This window comes from Cygnus olor, chromosome 10 (genome assembly GCF_009769625.2).
Source record: "Cygnus olor isolate bCygOlo1 chromosome 10, bCygOlo1.pri.v2, whole genome shotgun sequence".
Lineage (NCBI taxonomy): Eukaryota > Metazoa > Chordata > Aves > Anseriformes > Anatidae > Cygnus > Cygnus olor.
The window spans coordinates 4,869,523-4,892,409 of NC_049178.1; the positions used below are offsets into that span (position 1 = coordinate 4,869,523).

A 22,887-nucleotide genomic window follows, 5' to 3' on the forward strand; every position below is an offset into this window, starting at 1 on the left:
TTCACTTTCCCCAGACAACACCAAAAGCAAGTGAAACAAGGACACTTCCTCAAGTGATCAAATGGCTCTTCTGACAGAAAAGCAAACTCACTTACATAGAATATCGTTTTGGCTTTCTACAAAAAGAACATTTTATAAAGATTGGAATGGTCCCCACCTTCAGTGGGTTGACATAAGCAAACAAAAAACCAATGCTGACTGCGTAACGCGAATGAAGTTAGCTATTCCAGCTAGCTCTCCCCTGCCAGCAACAGTCCAATAATAAGGCCTGATCTATCAGACACTGAGCACCCAAAACTATCGCTAATTTACGCGGAAATTGTAGCTGCTCAGTACCTCCTAAAACTAGATCTCTAACTTAAAAAAAACAGTATTTTATAGACTATTAAAGAGTAGAAGATTTTGTTATCTGGATGTTCTATAATACATATGTAAAACAGCACTGGAGAAACAATAGCATTTAAACCAAAACCACACATTTACTGGATTTCATCAGTTTCAGTCATTTTACCATCATTTTAATTCAATTTCCTTCACTTTTCTCCAATTTCAAAGAGAACAAAAAAATGTGTCTTGGAAGCACTTCTGCAAAGACACAAATACAGGCAATCCTGTAAAAATGTGAAAAATTGAATAAAGGTTGAACTTTAGACTGTTTAAACATGCCTAAATGGCCACTTGCAAACAAAAGAGCAGTTGACCAATAAAGTGAGGGCGTTAAATTTAAAAAACTTGTTAAATTTGACAATAGAAAATAGGTACAGACATAAACAGCCTCCCATCAAAGTCTAGAATGATAAAAAATACAACAGTTAAAACCAAGAAAGCGATAAAAAATTATCTGGGTAAAGAGGCACCCCTTTGATCTCATAAGCTTGTAATATATAATTCACTAGTGTTTCAGCATATTACAATATATGCATTTTATAATCATTTAATATAAGATTATCATGAAGCAAGTTCTGTTAGTATACAGGCTAGTGGAAAAATATAATCAAACTCTCCCGTGATCACCCAATTCCAGGAGATGTGTTACAAGACTTGGCCATGGAAGACGAACATGGATTTATGTCTATTCTTTCAGCAAAGCATGTTGCTGTTACTTTTTGGTATGTGGAAATGGAACTGAGGCCCAAATTACAAAGGCACAGTGCTGCACTGTATAAATCTGAAGTATTTATCAGAATTGTTGATGCAAAAGACTGCTTTGGACAACAAACTTGTATGCCTTAAAATTTTCATCCATGTGATCAAACCTTCACATAACCCTGTCAATTCTTCAAGTTTGGGTATATACAAGAAACTGAACCAACAACTTATAATTAGCACTTTGCATATAACTGATATGAGCAAGTATTTTGTCTCGCTTATTGCGCTAAATATGTCAGCATATTAAAGGACTTTTTAAATAGTCATTAGTACTAACACATCATAAGAAAACCTTATGGAAGTAAAAAAAAGAAATTACAAACTACTCATATCCAGCAAAATGAACAACTGACCTTTTGAATTTCAGAACGAAACCTATAGAATCTGGTTTGATCTAATTCTACATTTAGCAGTGGTAGAAGGATCAACATCAACACCGTATCAGCATGTTCCCGGTTTTTATCCAGTTTAGTATTATTCAACTTTGTTTTCATCTTATGTAACAGGGTCAGAAACCACATTTTAACTCCAGGTACTTTAGTTCAGTTTTGTTTTTACTGACACCCTGTAACAGTGTCACAGAAAGATGACAAGACAGCATCCAGCTGCCATTAGAATAAATAGTTTAAAACTGTATTACAGATAGTTATTGAACAACATATCAATACCAGAAAATTATGGTGGTGCTCTTTCCTGCTTACTGACAGTCCTTTTTCTTTGTACTGATTGTGATTAAAGTTGAATCAAATTGGAGGAAGAAATGTTGCGAAAAGAACTCCAAGACTCACAGAATTTACTTTAAATACAACAGAAACACAAGCCGTCAGAAATAATTGTTAAAAAAATAACAGGTTTCTTCTTTCCCTTAAAAACAGTATCTTAAAGCTCATTAAGCTTAAAAATGGGAAACTTCATCTTTATCTTTTGGGTCAGATAAAACTTTTATTTTTAGATAGGAGAGAGAATGCTTTATGAAGTCCATTTACAGCTGCTTAGAATAATATCCTGCATCCATTTAATATCACTGAAAAATACTGAGACTTTGTTGTTGTTGTTTTAATGTTATCTAACATGAAAACATGGAAGCTAGTCAACACCATGAACTAGCCAGTCATCCCAGCTGCTTCTTGGACCAGATTCTGGGATTCTCTGCGACATCACTTTATTTCTACTATCTAATGTATTACACTCCTATGTCAGTAAAAATCAACATGCTATTTCACTTAAACATCAGGAACCACTTAAATTCACCATATAAAAAACCACGGAATAACATGATTATTTGTTTTCTTCTCTGAAGGGCAAAAGTGTGTTACTTATTACTAGAAAGGGATTCTTAATCTAGCAGCTCTATTATTCCTAAACCAACAGTAATAACAGTATAATTGCTGATTTTCTGGAGCAGAAGAAAGAGGGAATAAGAGAAGTTTTGGAGAGTTGTAAGTTCTTTGTTCCTTTTTCTCCCTTCCTCTTTCCTCCTTCATCTCAAGAAACCTTCATAATCAGAGTTGAAAACTTCCACTGCAAAGAACACAATAGTGGAGAGCAGCTCCTAAACACCCCCTGCAGCAAGCCTTAGCTATCTTCTCCCTTGTGCCAAGACGACAAGACCCCCGACCACAATGATTTGGGGAAGAATGGTGTTTTACATTGTTATTTAAGCACGTTTTTTATGCCACGTTGTATTTAAACTCCCTAAGCTATCTAACGGTTGCATCTGCCATCCGGGAAGAAAAACTTATGTGATGAAGACAAATGGACTGGCTAGGAAAAAAATAGACAATTATCTTGGGATAGCGGGCTGGGCAATAAAAACTGGTTTTGCTCAGCAAAACATGAAAGATGCAAACCTCCAGTTCTCAACATTTAAACACAGTTGCAAACACCCACACTCAAAACAAATATTTTGACATTGCACATACAGCTGCTAGCTTCTGAGATGCTAAGATTTACTTATCCTGAAGTCAGAAGTTTTGAAAATGCATCCTCCTCTCAGTGCTGAGAGCCCTGAACCCAAAACAAGTCCTCACCCATGCGAAAATATTTGGGTGGGTGGTTTAGTCTCAAGACACCAACTGATCTTTAACTTTGTATAAACCATGCCAATTCTTCGTACTTATAAATATGCTAACATAAGCTAAAATGGAAGAACGTCATACTGATTTGTTGTAAAGAGGCACACTAGTTTCCACTCCTTAAGTAAATAAACAAATTAGACTCTCCTGTAACCATTAGATTTTTTCTTTTTTTTTTTTTAAAGGAAAGAATAGGACAGTAAAGTGAGCAAATTGTTTCCAAAAGTAAAGATTTTAAAAGACTCTCCAAATAGAGCTTTTAACTTGAAATGTCTCCTCAATTATTATGTACTTACTACGTTTCTTAGTTGAAGAAAACATAAGAAAAACAAATTCATTAAGCAGCTATTTCACAGACATGCTAAATGTTACAGTGAAGACAACAGAATAGCTAAGAGCAATTGCTCGTTAAAGATTTCCAGCATCACCATGTCTGGGGGAAGGGAGAAGACAAGAAGTGAGCCACTGCCAGCAGCAGGATTCATTAAAGTCTTGAACTATCCTTCTTGTGATCTGCCTGAATTTTTAAACAACCAGAATTCTCCTTAGTACCATATGATGTTAGCTCTTAAACGTCAATAAACCTGCATCCCACAACTCTGAATAACTGGTGCAATACATAAGTCACTTCTAACTCTTACAATCTAGCCATAACAGTGCTAACACATGGGAATCTCAACCTGCTTTCTGAATTTTGTAAATGGTATGATTTAAGAATGTAAATATTGAATGTAAATATTTCCTACCTTTCCCCACAGCTTTATTGTAGAGCTTATGTGCAAGGAGGTTTGTCTGTTACACCTAACTACATACACTTCTTTAACATCATGATTTTTTTTTAAATATATGACAGAGATAAGGAGCTCTCTCAACTCATTAGATTTCAGTGCTTCTCTTTTCAGTTCCATTTTCTAATTCTCATCCATCCTGTCTGTACAGACACTTTAGAATACACCCCCCGATTTCTCACCCTTTCCTCTGTTCACAAAATGTTTAAAGTTAATGTTACTTTTAAGATTTGTGGCACTCTTCTCTAAGGAGATAAAATTTGATTATAATGGTCACATTTCCACGGTGATCATTTCTTAGTGTATGATGTTGCATTATTAGTAAGCATCACAACTTTTCTGTTAGTATGCTTTTCCTTGAGATAATCTATATCATATTTTGTTGATTTTGTAATCAAAAATCATTATTTTTTTTTAACTAAGATTAGTCATTATTTTCAAGAATGTGCAACTTTCTGGCAACCAAAAGTAAAGCCATCCTCATGGTGACGGATTTTGAAAAATAAGTATTTTAATTCTCCTACTGAATTTAAAATAAACATCCACAGATGTAAAGACTGTCTGAAATTTCTTAAGTTATGGGCAAAATAATCCTGATTCCTGCTCCTCCCAGTTACAATGACTTTTTCTGAGGATAAAAAAAAGTAATAAACTTCTGTAAGTCACTTCTCAAAAAGCAACTTTTTAAGCTACATTATGAGTAAGAAAAATTACATTTAACTCAGTATGCAGAAAGCATGCCTATATATATTAATGATGCATTAAGCCTGAATGAAAACTGTCCAATATTAATACAGAGGCTGCACTGTACATACAAGTGTCAAATGCTAACATCTGCAAGTTCAGGAAATAAGTTACAAACAGACTCAGTTACAAAGACAATGTTAGAGCACAGCTATAGAAATAACTATTTAAAAATATTGTTTCAAATTATTTTTTTAAGTGTTCATTCCTGAAGGACAAGCATTTCTCCCCACTTCCTCCATCATTTCTGCAAGCCATGCAAGATGGCTTTTTCTTTTTTAAGGAAAAAATAAACCTTTTTTTTCCCGTCCCATGATTTACGTGTGTCTGTTTAACATCAACACAATACTTGAATTGAGAAATGTCTAGGTTATTACTCAGAAAATCTAAATATGACAGTCTCTTCTCAATGCAGTTAGGGCAAGTATGAAGGGTCTTGCTGAAATCAAAATTAAAATTAACTCAACTGAAAAAAATAATCAGTAAGTTCCTGAATAATGCCGGCTACTGTCATAACTGATCTGAGCCGTTTACAGTAAAAATGCATGCAAAGCAGTTAGCAGATGAGAACAATAAAAGCATTGTTATGTCTACACGATAATAGATTTCAAAACTGAAACACTCGCAAATAATTTATGCAACGCAAGCACTTAGTAAATGTCACAGCAAAAGTGACAGTTTAAACTATTCCTGGGATGTTAAAAAGGGAAAACATCTGCAAGGGCAGGGAAATATCTTGACTGAAAACAGAAATGGTAACAGTGTCCAGAATACCATCCCTGATCCTGGTATCTACCCTTTCATGAAATGCAATGAAACTGGAAAAGCATTTAAAGGCAGAGTCAGTAAAATTCCTCAGTATTTAAAAAGCTATGACTTTAGCAGCTCAATTTTTCAGCATACCGAATAAGAAGTTTAAGAACTTTTAAACTTAAAAAGTAAGTCTCTGCTCTTAAAGTTGACAGCGGAGTTGATCCCAACTCAGAACAAATTTAATAAGGGAAGTAAAGAAATATTTTACGGAAAATTGGGATGCATTCCAAAAGATGGACTACAAATCTGAACTCAGGAGGAAATAACATCTGTAAGCTATAGATGAAAACAGAGGGGACACGTTGGTTTGTAGCAATCGTCTTCTCTGACATTAAGCCCTGTGAATCTGTGAGGTCTCCTGGGTCATTCCAGGATGCACAAGGAGGAGCAAGGACAGGAAAAATTTCATTGCCCTCAATAAAATATTAACATTAGCAGCTTTGTATTAAGAAAAATAGATATTTTAACTTATGTTTCAAGGCTTCAGCCAGTTGCCTGCATGAATCATGACCAGCCTACCTTCATATGGGACTGTAATGCTTCTCACCATTATATCATGAGAAAGTAGCCTTATTTTGCTCCCAACAGGGTAAAGGAGCCTCTTAATTAGCACATATTTCATTGATTAAGAAAAACAGCTAATAAAAACAAGTATCTATACCAAGAACTTTGGACACTCCTCTCCCATTAAAAGAGCAAGTTCACCATGGATGAGGAAAGTGCAATAGCAAAGCTTATCCGGCTCCTCACACCTACTACTAAACTGGCTCGTGCAGTGCTGGTAGCCCTGAGAGAGACTTTTTTTCAAGCACACGATTGTGCAGCACCAGAAAAAGACACGAGGAAATCATACAAGGAAAATTTGGCTTAGAACAAAAATAGATTGGTTTCCTGCTGCGACCATCCCAAAATTCCTGAACAATTGCCTGTGGGAAGCTCGTCTGGCATGCAGCCTGTTCAGGACAATTCTGGGTAAGGAATAGCTAGCTGCTAGGACGTCTGGGTTCTTCAGTTTCAGAAACAGAAAAACTAAGTCATGACTGTGAGTCAAAACGAAGTGGAATCTAATCTCTAAACATGCAGATCATTAGCAACTTCTAAGTCATCCAGCTGCACTGCTACATTTTTTTAAGAATTCCTTAGTCATTAGTTTTATATTTGAAGAGTTCAAGTGACAAGAGCTTGAGAATGGGAATGCTGACATAAGAAAAAAGATGAGGTACCAGCAAATTCAATTATATCAGAAAAGCCACTTCTCTCCTTACTAAAAGTTTGAATCTACAGCAAATCTGACATAAATGCATTTATAAAAAAAGCAACAACAACGTACAGGCTGCAATTAAATTGTAATTGGATTTGTCATTTCAAAGTATCAGCATCAGATTTCCAGATAATACAGGGTGACATACTCTTATGCTAATAAACAGAAAGTTAGCAAAGTAAACAAATGCTGTGTTTCTACTGTAAGGAAATACGTGCACCAATGAAGAAACCTTTTCAGCACAAAAGTAATTTAATACTCAAACCACATGAAAAGCGATCTCTCTGGGAATAGCACAGCTGCTAAAATCCAAGTCAGTTTTTATTAAATCATCAAGTCTGTTTATGTAAAACAGAGCTCTCTTAAAATGACCTCCAAGAGGAAATGATTTGCTAACAAAAAATTGATACCTGCATTTAATTTATCTACATCAATGTATGTTTTCATATATCAATATGTCCCTGAATCAGAAATAAAATGAAAAAAGAAAGCTTATTTTAAAACTTTTATCACTTTTAACTACTGCTGTGCTTTTAGCTATTCAAGAGGGTAGATGCATGTTCCTTTAAAAATAACTGCAGTTTTAAGTTTCATGGTTGAATTTTTGAGGAGAAAATGGACATAAAAAGTCCATCAAAACTTGTCAAATGTACCAGGACAGCCTGGAGAAATAACAGGAATACTGTAAGAGAAGAATTTCTGCAAGACATCTTAAAGTCTCAGAAAATGATAGTCCCTCAAGAGTTTTTGATAGCTATTTGAAACAGGAAGGATAACTGCAGTGGAAACAATGGAAAGAAATTCTTGCAATAAGTCCCTAGGTACATAAAAGTTAACTAAATTAATGGCACTCCCAAGCAGGCCAAATCATGAGTCAAAACTTCTGACTCTTCATATTGAGATATCCCAGTCAAAGCTTCTTAAGCTTGCACTACACTGCCATAGAAAACTTGCCAGAAAAACTTTAAGGCCACAATACAGGAAAACAATCCAAGACTGAAGAGGAGGCCTCACACAGACACATTAGCAGGCTGCCCTAGTGTTCTGGCAAGACATAGCTCAGATCCTAGCAACAGCTGTAAATCCATTAGGTGACTCAGGACTGTCAACACTAGCATCAAAATGAAAGTTTTTTCAATAAAGAAATGTTATGGAAGTACTTTTGTTCTTATATACTCTTTATATATTGTTTTGTACCATAAAACACAAGTTTAGACAACTTCATATATTTGTAACAATATTAACTTCAAGACATTTAAAGAGATACATTTACTCCCTGGACATCAGAAAATTTCTTAAACAGAAATGGCAATTTTATTTCTTCCTATAAAGCTAGAAGCATTTAACAGTACATGTGATAAACTTTTCTGAAATGTGTCATCTCTAATCTCTGCTTTCATCCAGCTGTGAGCAAAATGTTTGTGGAGATAGCATGCCGATAGGTTATGCAAAAAAAAAAAAAATCGGAAAACAGCTAAAAAAAGAGCATGAGGGCAAAAAGAACTTTAGCAAAAAAGAGAACGCAGATTCCAAGCCCTAAGAAAATGTTAAATACAAAGCAGACCTTGGCATCCCAACACTGACCTAGAGCAAAACATTCTGTATATAGACAAAGTACAGCGAAAACTCAGACTTACTTTGGGGGAACAGGCTGTGCACTTATCAAATGCCAGGCTGACCGGCAGAACATTATCAAATCTTGATAAAAACCCACGGATCTGGAAGATGAAAAAAATACAACACTTATAATTATAAAAAACATACTTCCAAAATTCCCTGAGTTGGACACATTTGGTATAATGATGATGAACAGCTATAACTAGGGTAGTAATGGTCTAACACAATGATGGTCACCACCACCAGCTGTACTGAATTTATACACAGCATATATTGATGTTTTTCTATATATAATGGTACAGCTGTCTGAACACAAGACTGTTTAAACATAGAGGCACAGCACCACCTGCAGTTTGAGTTTATTTTTTACTTAATTTTCCAGTCCCCAAAAAATCAGGGTATAACAAGTTAAACACAATCTAAAAAACATATGTTATAGAGATGGGAAATAATTACTGTTGTGCATTCCTAAATTATGCTGTTAATACAATATTACTGATACTTAATTTTAAAATTCTAGACCATAGTTTCTTGTAACAGGGATAGCTCTGCAAACAACGTGGAGCATGGTTTGACTGAACTCTTTGAAACTCTTTGTAATATTGACCATCCTTTTTACTCTGTGCTTTTACAAGTCTGCTACAATACAGAGCGCTCACTAAGAACAGAACTTATGTAGCTCTGCAATACAATTAATAATGCTTGAATTAACATGGAAGTCTATCATAGAAAACACTTCCAAAGCACACTCTACACATTTAATGCAGTTGCAATGGCACACATCTTGGAAGCCACTAGCAACTTAAATAGCATTAACTCCACGATAATTTTGTAGAAAAAATCAAGCCATACACAATGTTTGACTGCAAAAATGCAGTCATTCTCAACCAAAAACCACGCCTAGGAAAAGAGCAAAACAAGAAAATCAAGTCTTTCTGACACCACATGTTTTGTATTTCTGTTATCTTGGGAACTCCAAGACACTCCCTGGAAATATGTTTGGTTCACTTATGACAGACTAAGACTATGAGTGTACAGAATTTATTAGCCACAAAGGAACAAGTTCTCAATACCGAGGACTGCTAATAAAATAATCATAGAACACCACAAAAACACACCAGAAAGTACATTAATTCTAGATTCCTAGAGAAAGTAACGTGCTCACTGAATTGATTAGATGGATGACTGCTCAAATAAACCAGCAGTTGTAAAAGGATTAGTTGTCACGGTATTTCAAAAACATGTTTTATTTATAATCTATATCTACTAAATATGTGTTAGAATGTCTAACTAGAGAAGACATTCAAGACAGTCACTGCACGAGTGTGAAAACAGATATACATTTGACAAGTGATATCTTTTTATTAAGTTATGATCCATCTCAAACATGGACTTTAATCAAATCTCAGAAGTATAGCCCAAAACAGAAAAATAACGCATGTAAAATCACATAGGGGTATAAAAAATGTCAGACAGATCTGACTAGAGTCAAAACATTCTCATAAGGAAATATATAAAATAACAGATTATTTTTTGAGTAGAAAGAGTAAACTTGCTGAAGTATATGCTAAATACCTTAATATTTCTAGCTTTTCTTTGGAAAAAAAATCACTTTTCTTAGATGCTAAGAGAAAGTTCAGAACTGTTTTCCAGAGGTTTGGAATAAAGTCATAATTTTGAAACAAAGTCCCTTTGTAAGACAAGACTCAAAGATTTAACTTTCAAAATTATTGACATTACTTTTAAAAACAAACACCTCAGTATTATTTCATATCAGAGGAAAACATCCAGATGATTACAGAAAACTATGAAAGATTTTAATTATGCTACCTGGAAATTATGACATACAGTTTTCAACTAAGAAAGCAAAATCTTCTTCAAAACTAAATCAGAGGAGATTATCCTGGATCATCAAATGAATGACAGACAGATTTGGCTCTCTTCCTCTTGAGATAGGAGAGCAAAAAGATACTGTAGCAGTTGTCTCAGGTTGGGTCTTGTTGACAACAGCATTAACATATTAGCTACAAGTGGGTTAAGGGAGTAACTTAAGTTTATAATGGAGTGCCCTGACTGCAAACAACTTGTCAGTCATTGTGAAAGTTACAAACAAATCAATTAGCACCAAAGCCAGAAACTGTTGATAACTTTCCAGATGAGCAAATTATGGATTATGACCACCAGTGAGGACAGATAGTTGTTACAAGGTACTCTGACAGTATCAGAACAAGCCACTGGAGAACTGGATATTCTCTACCAAGGCTGTAGCTGACAGTGTCCACTGTAACAAGCAGAAAAGCTCCATGGGCAGGGGAGAGACACTCTTGAGATCGAGAACTGGAGAGATTCCAGAGTTAACAGAGAAAAAAAGACAGATAAAGCCCAGGGAACCCCACTGCAAAACATGATCCATGCATAAATACTGGTTACCACATAAAATTATAAACAAAATTAGACTAATTTTATGTAGTCTTGTCTGTGATTACCTGGACATCAGAAAAGAAAGCACAGTAGTACGTTCGTTTTTTTCTGAGTTAAGATTCACTCTGAGCACACAAAAAATAAAGAAAATCCAAAGACACCATTTATAAACAAAAAAGAATTATTTATACAACAGATGCATCTGAACAAAGAGATACTCAGATAAGCAATCTAAAGCAAGAGGAGCAAAAGACTTTAAAACCCCAGTGATACATCACAGGATATCTGATTAAGTGGATAAGATCAACAGGACAGGTTTTTGAAAGACCGTATCAATATACTGGATAGACTTGTCTTTGTTATCTTGAAAACAGTACCTTAAACACTAATTTGTAACTCAAGTTGGGTTGAGTAGAACATCATAAAGACTGACGTACTGCATCCAAAATTCATGAATATTTTAGAGAACTATAATAGATGTTGGCTGAATTTTACATTATTTTTCAACCTAGGAGCGAATTTAAAAAGAAAGAGCAACTTTGAGATGCTCACAGTCTCAGCTCTGATAAGGAAAAGTCAGAGGTTGCATTATTTAAATGTTGCCTGCTAGGGGATTCCTCTGTCCAAATAAATTCCTGCTAAGTAGGCAGTGTTGGGACAGAAACATTGCCAGGAACGCTACCACCTTGCCTTGTATGATGGCTTCTTATTTATTTTTAAACCAAACACAGAGACTCATTCCTTGTGGGAAAAGGATCAGATCAACATACAGTGTATTTTATTAAGGAGACAGGCTGTGATATTTGTCTCATATCAGTATCCAGCTTTTAAACGAAAACTTTTACTCACAGATTACTTACCTGATGAGGAACAAGTCCAAGAGAAGTAGGTGGTTCATTCATTCTATCATCACTACTGCTGGCCACAGCATAACCACTGCCAAAAATCCAAGAATGAAAGTCAGAACAAAGACAACATACTGAACAGTAAGTTACAATACGTTTCATTACAGGTTGCAGTTTAGAACCTGGAAAGTCTGTTTCGTACTAGTAACCAGGCTTCAGCAAGAGAATACAGGAATCCTTTTTCAGAACAAGTCTTGGAGACTTGTAACATACTCATATCCAAACCTAGCTCTCCTTCTCTTTCAAAGATTTTTAAAGAGAAAAAACAAGTCTAAATTTCAGGTTAGAGCATTCCAGAGTCATTTCTGAATTAAACCCACTTAATTTTAGCTAAGATCTTGAAACACTTTGCTTATCTGAAAGCCCTTCGTGTGACAGAATTGGTTACGACAGTTCCTCATTACATTAAAACACACTCTTGAGCAAAGGAATGCCAAGATCTAGTAACAGGAAACACACTGTTCTTTTGAAGTATTCTCAGTACTTTTCTACTTTTAAGCTCAGAAGGAGGGAAAACTGCCAGTCTCCAATAAAAAAATATATAGATTTGATGATTCAGTTCTCTTAATACTGTTAAATTACAGTAACACAGCAGATATGGCCTATAAATTACATCAACTTACAGGCAACATCACACATTACAGAACTGCCCTACTTAACGTGTACTTCCTCTTCCTTCTCCCAAAAGATTATATTAAAAAACTCATTTCTCAGAGAATCTCTCAAACTCCACTCCTTGTCTCAGAAATGACTCACCCTTCTGGATGCTGTAAAACAGAAACCATTAATTCCACTGCAAGAGCTCCAGCTATCATTGCTAATCCAGGTCGACTGACTGTGCACTGCTGATCCAATGTCCGATCCCTGGTGGACTACAAAGATAGACAATTCTAAAAAAAAGAAAAAAGTAACTCAAAAGTAATTAGCTGCTCTACTACACAAAACATCTTTCGTTATGTGCAATTCATTTCTTTGATGTTCCAAATAAAATACGAACTATTTCTTAATTATCTGTACATCAACATAAAAAGGATCCCTGATGAAATACCATTTAAAGGAAATAAGAATTAAATTCACAACAAAAGAGATGCATAACCATCACCATTTGCATAAGGTTCTACTCACATCCCCTGGTGCCACAACATCATTGCAGAAATAGCAACCCAGTTTATAGCCAGGGATATTTGAAAAGAGTGATGATCCCAACAGGTCAGAAGAACCGGAGGCATTGCTAAAACATGAATCACCAGATTCTTGCTGTTTTGGTTTCTTTAGTCCATGTCTCATAACAACAAATGTGTCAAATCCCAATGCAGCATTGATGACCAGCTATGAACAATAAAGAGAGAACAACGAATTTGAACTGAGCTTTAAATGGGAGGGGGAAAAAAGGCCTCAAGGTTTTATTCACTGTAAATGTCAAAACAAACAAACAAAAATCTGTAGACAGACAGCCTCGCCACCTATCTATCATCCTAGCCATAAAAACAGCAAACCCCAAATCAGATTCTCTGATATGTGGAAAATTCCAGTTGTAAAGCATTTAAAAATGCTAAATTGTTTCAGAAGTCCACAATTAGGGGACAATTTCAGGGCAAGGTGATGCAAATGAATGACTTCCTTTTTCGTTGCACAAACTTATGTACACTTGCAGACAACACTGGCACAGGAACTCCATAAATGTGTTGTTTTAGTTAACATTTGAAGGCAACTTCACAGTAACATTCAGTGCCTCACTGAAGTTACTGGAGCAGTTATGCACTGAAATGGATCAACATCCATATATTCATATTTGGTCCAATTTTCATACAGCAATTAGTACTGTTATTGAAACATCTTATTTTGGTTCCCACTTAGAGTTTATTCTCCAGTTTGCTGCACATTCTATATCAAACATTGAAACTCGAGTGCTACAGTATTTCAAATGCCATTTAAGTACCACATTGGCTATCAGAACAAGCTTTCATATCATCTGAGATTCTCAGTAGGTATCCTTTCACTTCACTGTGGTCCAATATAACACTTTAAACACTTCTATGTGACTTCTGTTACCCCCAAAAATCCTGCTCAGAGAGGAAAGCAATTGTTACTTATGGTCTTCATACGCATCTGTTTAGTCACATGGGGGCCACAACCAGCAATGATGCACAATTGCTTTGTCATTATTTTCCCCTTCAACTTGTGACAAGTGCTGAGAGTAATCTGAAGTTTTATATAAAAGTTAAGCAGTTAGAGTTTTTGTTATGACCAGAATATCATAGAACCAGTCCTTAAACTGTCCTTAAATTGTTTTGGGAGGAAGGACTGCGAGTAGATGCAAGATCATTAATGCAACTGAATGATAACTCCCTGGGGAAATTGACTACCCATGTACCCCTTTATAGATAAATTTACACAGATTATGATAACGTTCTTCATTTTTCCCCACATGCCTGTTTTGAGACCTTAAGGTCAAAACCTCAGCAGTACTTTAGACTTGCAGCTGCTCTACAAATTTACATTTGAAGTAGAGCTCTCATTATATGCTTAACACAAAGTACGTTGAGAAGCAGATGCTAAGCATTTCAGTTGGGATGCCTTGAGGTTTCATTGCTGTGCATATTCGGTGACAGAGAATCCCATCTGCGTACATCACAGTGATCTTATGAAAATGAAGCAACGGTGATGCAGTCAGACACTAAGCAGTCAAACAGCACAGAACTATCAAAGAAATTAAGAAATTTGGCCTCGAAGTACAGTACCAAAGACAACTTCAGCATATAGAGCTATTGCTTAGGATCAGAAACCTCTTTAAATTGACTTAAGATAAAGAATTAAAGAAAATACACTCTAACTTTAGTGGTTACTTTTTTGTAATGCTTAACCTGAGGAAATAGAATACTGTTGTAATTTGGCATATGAAATACCATAAGCAATGTCAAATAAGAAAAAAACAAACTATATCCTTAGCTTTTGTAAAACAAAACCAAAAAGGAGAGTTCTACTTAGTGTTTTCATTGTTTAAATGATTTGAAAATAATCTTTCTTGCTTGCAACGCAGGACCAGAGGAAATTCAGTTACGTTTAGAAGAACAAACATCAAGAGAAAGGGAAATATACTTGAAATTACAAGATAAAACTAATTTGCAAATACCAAAAATCTGTATTCTCTCCTTTGTACTGTTCACTTTTTATGAAAACGGAATCACAGAATCATCTAGGTTGGAAGAGACCTCCAAGATCACCCAGTCCAACCTCTGTCCTAACACTAAGAAACCCTCCACTAAACCATATCACTAAGTTCAACATCTAAACGTCTCTTAAAGACCTCCAGGGATGGTGACTCAACCACTTCCCTGGGCAGCCCATTCCCATGCCTAACAACCCTTTCAGTAAAGAAGTTCTTCCTAATATCCAACCTAAACCTCCCCTGGCACAACTTTAGCCCATTCCCCCTCGTCCTGTCACCAGGCACGTGGGAGAATAGACCAATCCCCACCTCTCTACAGCCTCCTTTAGGGTACCTATAGAGAGCAATGAGGTCTCCCCTGAGCCTCCTCTTCTCCAGGCTAAACAACCCCAGCTCCCTCAGCCGCTCCTCGCAAGACTTGTTCTCCAGACCCCTCACCAGCTTCGTCGCCCTTCTCCGGACTCGCTCGAGAACCTCCATGTCCTTCTTGTAGCGAGGGGCCCAAAACTGAACACAGTACTCAAGGTGAAGCCTCACCAGAGCCGAGCACAGGGGGACAATCGCTTCCCTAGCCCTGCTGGCCACACTGTTTCTTATACAAGCCAGGATGCTGTTGGCCTTCTTGGCCACCTGAGCACACTGCTGGCTCATATTCAGCCGACTATCAACCAATACTCCCAGGTCCTTCTCTGCCAGGCAGCTTTCTAAGCACTCATCTCCCAGCCTGTAGCTCTGCTTGGGGTTGTTGTGCCCCAGGTGCAACACACACACACACACACAAAAGAAACCACACACAGCTACTAAGGATTAGGAAACTAGAATTGCCATAGCCGAAAAACCATTGAAGTCAAGAAATAAAAAATATATATATCCAATAACATTGACACAGCCCTGCCACATGTACTGTTTTCTTTTACTCTCTTGTGTTAAGTTCACAACTTAAATTGCTATGGACATCATTACACTTGTGCCACAAAACACCCAGGATGTGCACTGCAGTTAAGCTGACATCTTCAAAGTTTGACATAGGCATTTTCCGATTGTGCTATTTTAACTGAGCAAACACAAAACTGCACAATTCCTAAATTAAGAAATATCAGGATTAGTAGAGACTGTTTTACTAAGGTCTATGTCACAGTGGGAAAGGAAATAAGTATTCAGGATAAATTAGATTCTACAAAACACTATTTTCCACACTGTAGTAATTGAGAGAACTATGCAGTTTCCGTAATCCTGTGTGATTTAGAATATTCTTTCACAGGAAAAGTTTGGATGCCACGTTGTCTTCAACAATATTTAAACAAAATTAAAGGCTCCACCATCCATATCTGATCCAGATATCTGATTTGTAGAACATGGCAGAAATTATTCTCCCCAAATGCTTTTGTGACTCTCCTGGAAACATTTCTGTTAAGCTTATGTATTACTTCTCAATCTGCTTCATGTACACCTACCACAAAAGATGTTTTGACATTTTGACTACATTAACACTTATGCATATAGTGTTACCGATCTCCTATAATATTAACTATACAGAATATAAAGTTTAGGATACTAATTTTTTAATATAAGAATTCAAGATCTTAATTTCATGTACTGTAGCCCTCTCATGTCATTTCTTTGTCTAACATGACAATATTGCTGTTATGTTGTTGATTGCTTTAGCTATTTCTGCGTTACCTGATTAAGAATCATGTACAGAGTTTAGATGCATTGGCTCAGCACAACAGCATATATCAGATAAGGTAATTAGAAAAAAAACCTTAACTTTTGACCAAAAAAGTGCTGATGTGCTTTTTAAGTTCAGAATACACCTTCTCTTTTTTCACATTTAAGATAAATTTTGAAAATATAGTTTCAAACAAGTTGCTACAGTTCACATTCCCTTTCAGTCAATCATTATTTTAATGCGTTTAGTCCTCCTTACAATGTTTCTCTTATACGAAGTCACTTCTCTGTCACTTTACTATGCAGTATCTCCCCTTAGAGATGCTCAAAAGATGCTGACTAGAGAAGACCTTGAGAAACATGCTGTAAGTTGGCCCTAAATCAAACAGGGATTTGTATCAGATCACTGCCAGAGGACCCTTTCAACCCATATACTTTTATGATTGAAGTTCCTATTTCCTCCCTTCAACATTCTCTTTCTGTCATATGCAGAATCTTTGAGGATACAGAAAACAAGACAACATTTTTGCACAGTCACAACAGGCTGGTCAAACGTTTCAGTGCCCCGTATGGGTCTTTTAGGTATATACAGCCGATTGCTAACCTCCTTCTCACTGTATTTCAGCTCCTGTTTAATCAATGTGTGATACAATACCTTCCTCTTGCTGGCTGCAATAACAGCTGGGAGCCACCGACTCTCTCTAGTGTCCATAAGTAGGAAAACAACATCATGAGCATCAATAAGCTCTTCAAGTGTAGCCACATCCTTTCGAGCTTGTGCCATCGTTACTTCAGAAAAATTCACTGGGTGGCCAGGCATAGGGATGCTCATGTTATAGCCTTCTGAATTCTGCATGGAGATAGAAAAAATAAACACATTAAAAGATAAACATGTGACTTAATAGAATTATTATAAGTGCAATACAAATTGTAGAATATAAATTTAATTACTGTTTGGCAGAATGGCAACTTCATTCTTTATATCTCTTAGTGTATCAATACTACAAACTAAAGCACAGTGCAAAAGTTTGAGTGAATGGTAGTCTCAGCTGCTATATTTATCCAAAACAGAGCAGCTCAACACAAATGCACTAGTTTGGATCATGAGAACAGACCAATGATTTTCAGGTGGCTCTGTGCCTGAACTAACAAGCCCAGCCTCTCAGGAGGCTAATTAGGTCTAACAAATCACTACCAGAAGATAGCTAAACTGCTTCTGGTCCCAGAGGGAACAAACATCACAAGAAAAGCAAGAAGACAGATCTTTCTTACAATTATCATCAAAATGAAGTTATGTAAGACCTGGATTGTCTTTGCAGACTTTACACACAACATTAACAGGATAGACACTCTATTAAGTTTATATTTGATACTGAATATCAATTTAGTTACACTAAGATGGATACAACATATCATCCATTCTCATGTTTTAAATTCATTAGGAGAAGAACAACAGTCTTGATTGATTTTCGCATAATTTCACCAGCCATACACGAACTTGATACGTAAGAAAGCCACTTCTGAGACTTGTGACTCCAGGCCTTGGCTGCCTGGAGGCTCACATTGCACAGATACTCAAAGAGCTTGTTCCTATTGCAGAAACATCCATCTCTTCCAACTCCATATTTGGATAAAACATATTGAGCAGAAAATGGCTAAAGAGCCAAATAAGCATATACAATGTAAACAACTCACTCGCTTATTTGGAAACACACTAACACAATCTGTCAGCCATCTGGTATCAGAGAACATTTGATCCTCCATTTATGTTACAGAAGCATAGCCCTTACCCAAGGCTATCACTGTACCTTAAGCAACTAACAATTTTAAAGCCAAAACTTAAAAGCTTGATGAACCAAACAAAATCACATGGAAAAAAAAAATCACATGGACAGAGAAGAAAGGTTGGTGGAAAGCAATTTTCTATAGTCCAAGTGCACGCACAAGTCATAAATCCAGGTAAGCTACATAACCAGAAGAAACAAGTATACATTCTGCACATCACAAAAATCCCTAAAGAAAAAAAAAAAGAAGTATCAGGTAACCCACCAACAAATACATCAGCTTGGAGAAATTCATTTGGGTGCATCAAAGGATGCTTTCTTTTTTTTTTCAAGTCTTCTACAGGAGTAAATGTGGAGTCCAAGGTGAACTACAATGCTCTTAACAGAGTAACTCCACTGTGTCCCAGCTAGGACAGCCTGGGATCTGCACTACCAGTACAGACACTGGGCAATCACTGGAGGAGGTTTTACTTTTCATTGTCATTACCTGCTCCAAAAAGCTGTGCCAGGAACATAGAACTTAATCCATGCTGTACATGAATAATGTATTGATGAATAACTTACCAAGGCCCTGCAAGGCATTCGAGTGCTGATTTAGTAGGTAATTGCTGTTCAAAAATTAAAATGAACAAGTCAAGTTGAAGACTAACTGCACAGAAATTTGTTAACAAGGTTTACAAAATACTAAAATCTCACTAGAATTCACAGAAATGCTCTGTCCAGTGGCTAAAGAGATAACTGCAAACCTAGCAGCTTCAATACCTTAAACGTTATTTGAATAACTGTCCCTTGGGGAAAAAAAAAAGTCACCAGTAGCAGTGGTTGAGGTACACTTCTGCAGTCAAACACTGGAAAAATAGCTATAAAATTGTTTGAGTCACACTGGAAGCTGATCAGACCTGTCCATGGCATGAGGAAACAAAGAATGCATAATATTTATCAAGTAACTGCTTTGTACCAGTACTGAAATTCTTAAATAATGACAATAACAGGAATAATACAAATAAAAACAGAACAACACAGGGCAACCAAAACAAAATGAACCTAAAAGTGTTTGGAAAGGAGCTTCTGTAAAGCTTGTTAACAGTGCTGATCATCAACAGCATAACTGATCTATATTTCACTGTTCACAGATCAAATATTTTGGCTAGTAACAGAAGCATTTTAAATACAGAATTGTACAGTGTATGTACATAACTCCTTTAGTTGTTAAACTCAGTGGTTAAGATACTGCTTGTCAGTTGAGCTCTGGTAAACATAGCTACCAACTCTAAGACAGTCTCAATTCCAAAGTAAAAAAATATGAACAGCGCAGTGAGACCTGTACCAAGTGCCTGGTGAGTATAAAGAAATTTTGTTCACGATAGAGCAATCTGTGAGAGTGTGTCTATTCTGAAATTATAGGCAATATCAATTCCTACCCCAAAAGAAAGGTACAGATATAGAAGAAACCTGTATATATATTTAAATCTAGTTTTTTCAGCACTGAAAAGTAGGAGTGTTTAAACCCGTGCACTGAATAATGTTCATATAATGCATGCTCCTGGTGTCGAAAAGGATAAAGGCTGGCATTGGTGGATCTTTCATCATAACACTTCCAAAATAGCAACAAAAAAATATATAATTCTTATATTTTGTTCCCTTTCGACTACTTCATTTTGATAGTAAGTTATTACCTCCAGGTTCCCCAAAAGAGGAGTACTTTGGCCAAAAGTATTGCTAACTTCCCCAGGTTGTTACAAACTACTACCCTAATTTTCATAGGACATAATAGACATGGAAAAAAATTACATCACCATCCACGAGCCACAAGATGATTCAGATGATCCTTAGTTATATTTCATCATTAGAAATATCTACTGTCTCAATACAGTTTATTTCAAGTACTTCCTATCCATTAAAACGCTTATAAATTTATCAATACGCAATGTATTTAGCATTCCTCCTCCACCCCATGTGCTGACAATAATTCTTAAATAATACTAGAACTTGGTAGAGTTATTTAAAGCCATCAGTACTCTCTTAAGGGTTTTATTAAGAGATTTTTAAATACTAGTCTTACCACTCCTGGGAAGATTTTCTGTAGCCTGTCTGCTGCTGCAAGTGCCTTAGGCTTCCCACCGCTAAGACAGTCCTCAAATTCATACAGTGGCTGTCGCACGGGGTTGGAGTAGGAGATCCTCGCGTTGTCAACAAATGTGATCTTCCTCACTCCCCAACCCTAAACAAGGAAATAATTTGTATATTAAGTACAATGGGCTTAGCCATATACTTTTGTCTCTCCAACGGCAAAAACTTAAGAAAAGCTTTATTTTTTTTCTAGCAAGATCAAGCTACAGAAGCTTTTGAAGCTATTCACAGCAACCACCTTGCACTCACTCTGAATTAAGAGAAGAGGTAAGTTGGTCTGTCTAAATATATTATTTAGCAGTAATCCCTCAAAAGCTACAAAATTCAGTGGGATGTGGTAAACATCCTTGAAAACAAATAACAGCACAGCTACTTATTTCACGTGCTTCACTGTGAATTTGATTTTGTTTATCAATTTGTTCCAGAATTTTTCAATCTTACGTAAATTCAATACAAATTACTATTCTGTTAAGGTTCTCTTATGATTAATTCAAGACTTACCATCAAGGTCCTTGCAACACTACAACCTAGAGTACCAGCTCCTAGCAGCAGACACTTGGCAGACACAATTTTTTCCAAATCAAGTGTAGGGACCAACCGCCAGCACATCAATTTCAAATTAAGATCCACTGATGATTCTGCTAACCTATATCACAAAATAAATAGCAACAACACTTCTGAATGTGTTCTTGTGCTTTTTTTTTTTTCAACAAAGCAATTAATTATTTCAACTGAGGAAGTTTCGTTGTTGTTGTTTTTAAAAAGGAGAAAAAGAAATGCGACAGACCATTCATTATGCTTTCCCTCCTTAAGGCACACGCCAGTAGTTCTGACACCCTTCCCTTCTTCTGTATTTGATCTCTGCTGCCTTTTGGCTTTCCTTTGTTTTTACTCTTGATGGCAATGAACCCATGTTTTATTTGGTCTCCAAAGTTATTATCTCTCTTTTCCTTATTCTGCTTTCCAACTCACTAGGTCTGAGATCTATTGTTCTACCACCTTTCTGCTATATGATGGTATTCAAGTACAACAAGAACATGCTACTTATGGACAAATATTCTGAAGACATGAATGGGCCAAGAGAAGAGGAGGGCCTTAGTTCCCTGATAAGAAATAGAAGTGATTAGGTTGACATACTTAAATTGAGCTTCACCTTTCACCAACAAATCTACATTAAAAAACTGCTAAATATATACAAAGGGATGCCTATACCTATTTCTCCAAAGCTGCAACTGCACTGCTTAAAATAGAATAGGAAATCACTACTGAAAGAAGTTTAAGGGCTTCTAAAAAAAATAAAATAAAGTTTTAGTAGCAAAATTGATGCAAGCATGAAAATAAAGTGTCTCAGTCAAGATTCTTTTCCAGTTAAGCTGAATGATAAGACAGACCATTTGTCCATATTTTTTTTTTTTTTTTTAAAGTAACACAAATTATTATACTTGCTCTCTCAAGAAAGTAAGTTCTTTGTGGACATTTTTGAAGGAAAATGAGGTAAGGAATCCAGGTTCGACTTAATGTCAGATTTTACATATTCATCAAAATAGAGAGTCTTAAAGCTCTCATCAAATCAGGTTATTACAATTATTACAAGCCATCCATAGAGCATGGGAAAATATCTGAAGAAAAAAAAAATCCGTCCAGAGCATGACTATCTCATTTACTTTCCTGATCCCTCCTCACAAACGTGAATATTGCTTCCCACAGAACAGTAATGCTTGTCCCTCTCATACAATCTCTTAAGCTTCTTTAGCCTTTCTTGTCTTCAAATCAGATAGGCATGTATGTTCTCAGATTCCTGACAGTTTCATTCCTTTATACATCATGAGCATAATTTTCCCTGTATCTAGCATATTATTTGTTGAACAATTGTTCAAAATCACAACTGACAAGGCTGTCAGATTACCAACATTCTGTGAGAATTAAAAGAAGTGAGTTCATATAAGTAAAGAAGGTGAAATTGCATTTACTTAATGAATTAAAAGCCCTCGTATGAGCCTTCCCTAATGTCTACTCTAAATTGACATAATTGCAAGACAAAAACTGCTTAGCTTGTTAGGTAAAATAAGTTAACCTAAATCATTAGGTCAACATGCCCTGACAATCTCAAAGTCAAGCACCCACATGTAGTCAGTGAAAGCAGATGAGCCAAAAGGCTGTAGAACTAGACTGTTTTCAATCCCCTGCCATATATCATGTGCAAAATGATAAAAATTACTAAGATCATGTTTCCTGAGCTGTTTCCTGTCACATCCTAACAATTTCAAGAGGCTGAACTGTTCTCCATGTTTATTTTCATTATATTTAACAACCTGCAGGTTACAGAATTCAGTAAAAAACACAGGTCTATAACATTATGACCC

At 36.1% G+C, this 22,887-nt stretch overlaps 1 protein-coding gene across 10 annotated transcripts in view; it reads right to left on the reverse strand.

Annotated features, from left to right (window-relative positions):
- ATG7 (autophagy related 7) overlaps positions 1-22,887 on the reverse strand; it is a 102,293-nt gene that overhangs the window by 65,519 nt on the left and 13,887 nt on the right. For all 10 annotated transcript variants that reach the window (XM_040569035.1, XM_040569032.1, XM_040569036.1 and 7 more), the window contains 7 exons: positions 21,026-21,170; positions 20,457-20,615; positions 17,266-17,460; positions 12,899-13,102; positions 12,530-12,645; positions 11,729-11,804; positions 8,468-8,548 (listed from right to left, as the gene is read on the reverse strand). In XM_040569035.1, coding sequence (XP_040424969.1) covers positions 8,468-8,548; positions 11,729-11,804; positions 12,530-12,645; positions 12,899-13,102; positions 17,266-17,460; positions 20,457-20,615; positions 21,026-21,170 — 976 coding nt within the window. The remainder of the gene's footprint in view (positions 1-8,467; positions 8,549-11,728; positions 11,805-12,529; positions 12,646-12,898; positions 13,103-17,265; positions 17,461-20,456; positions 20,616-21,025; positions 21,171-22,887) is intronic.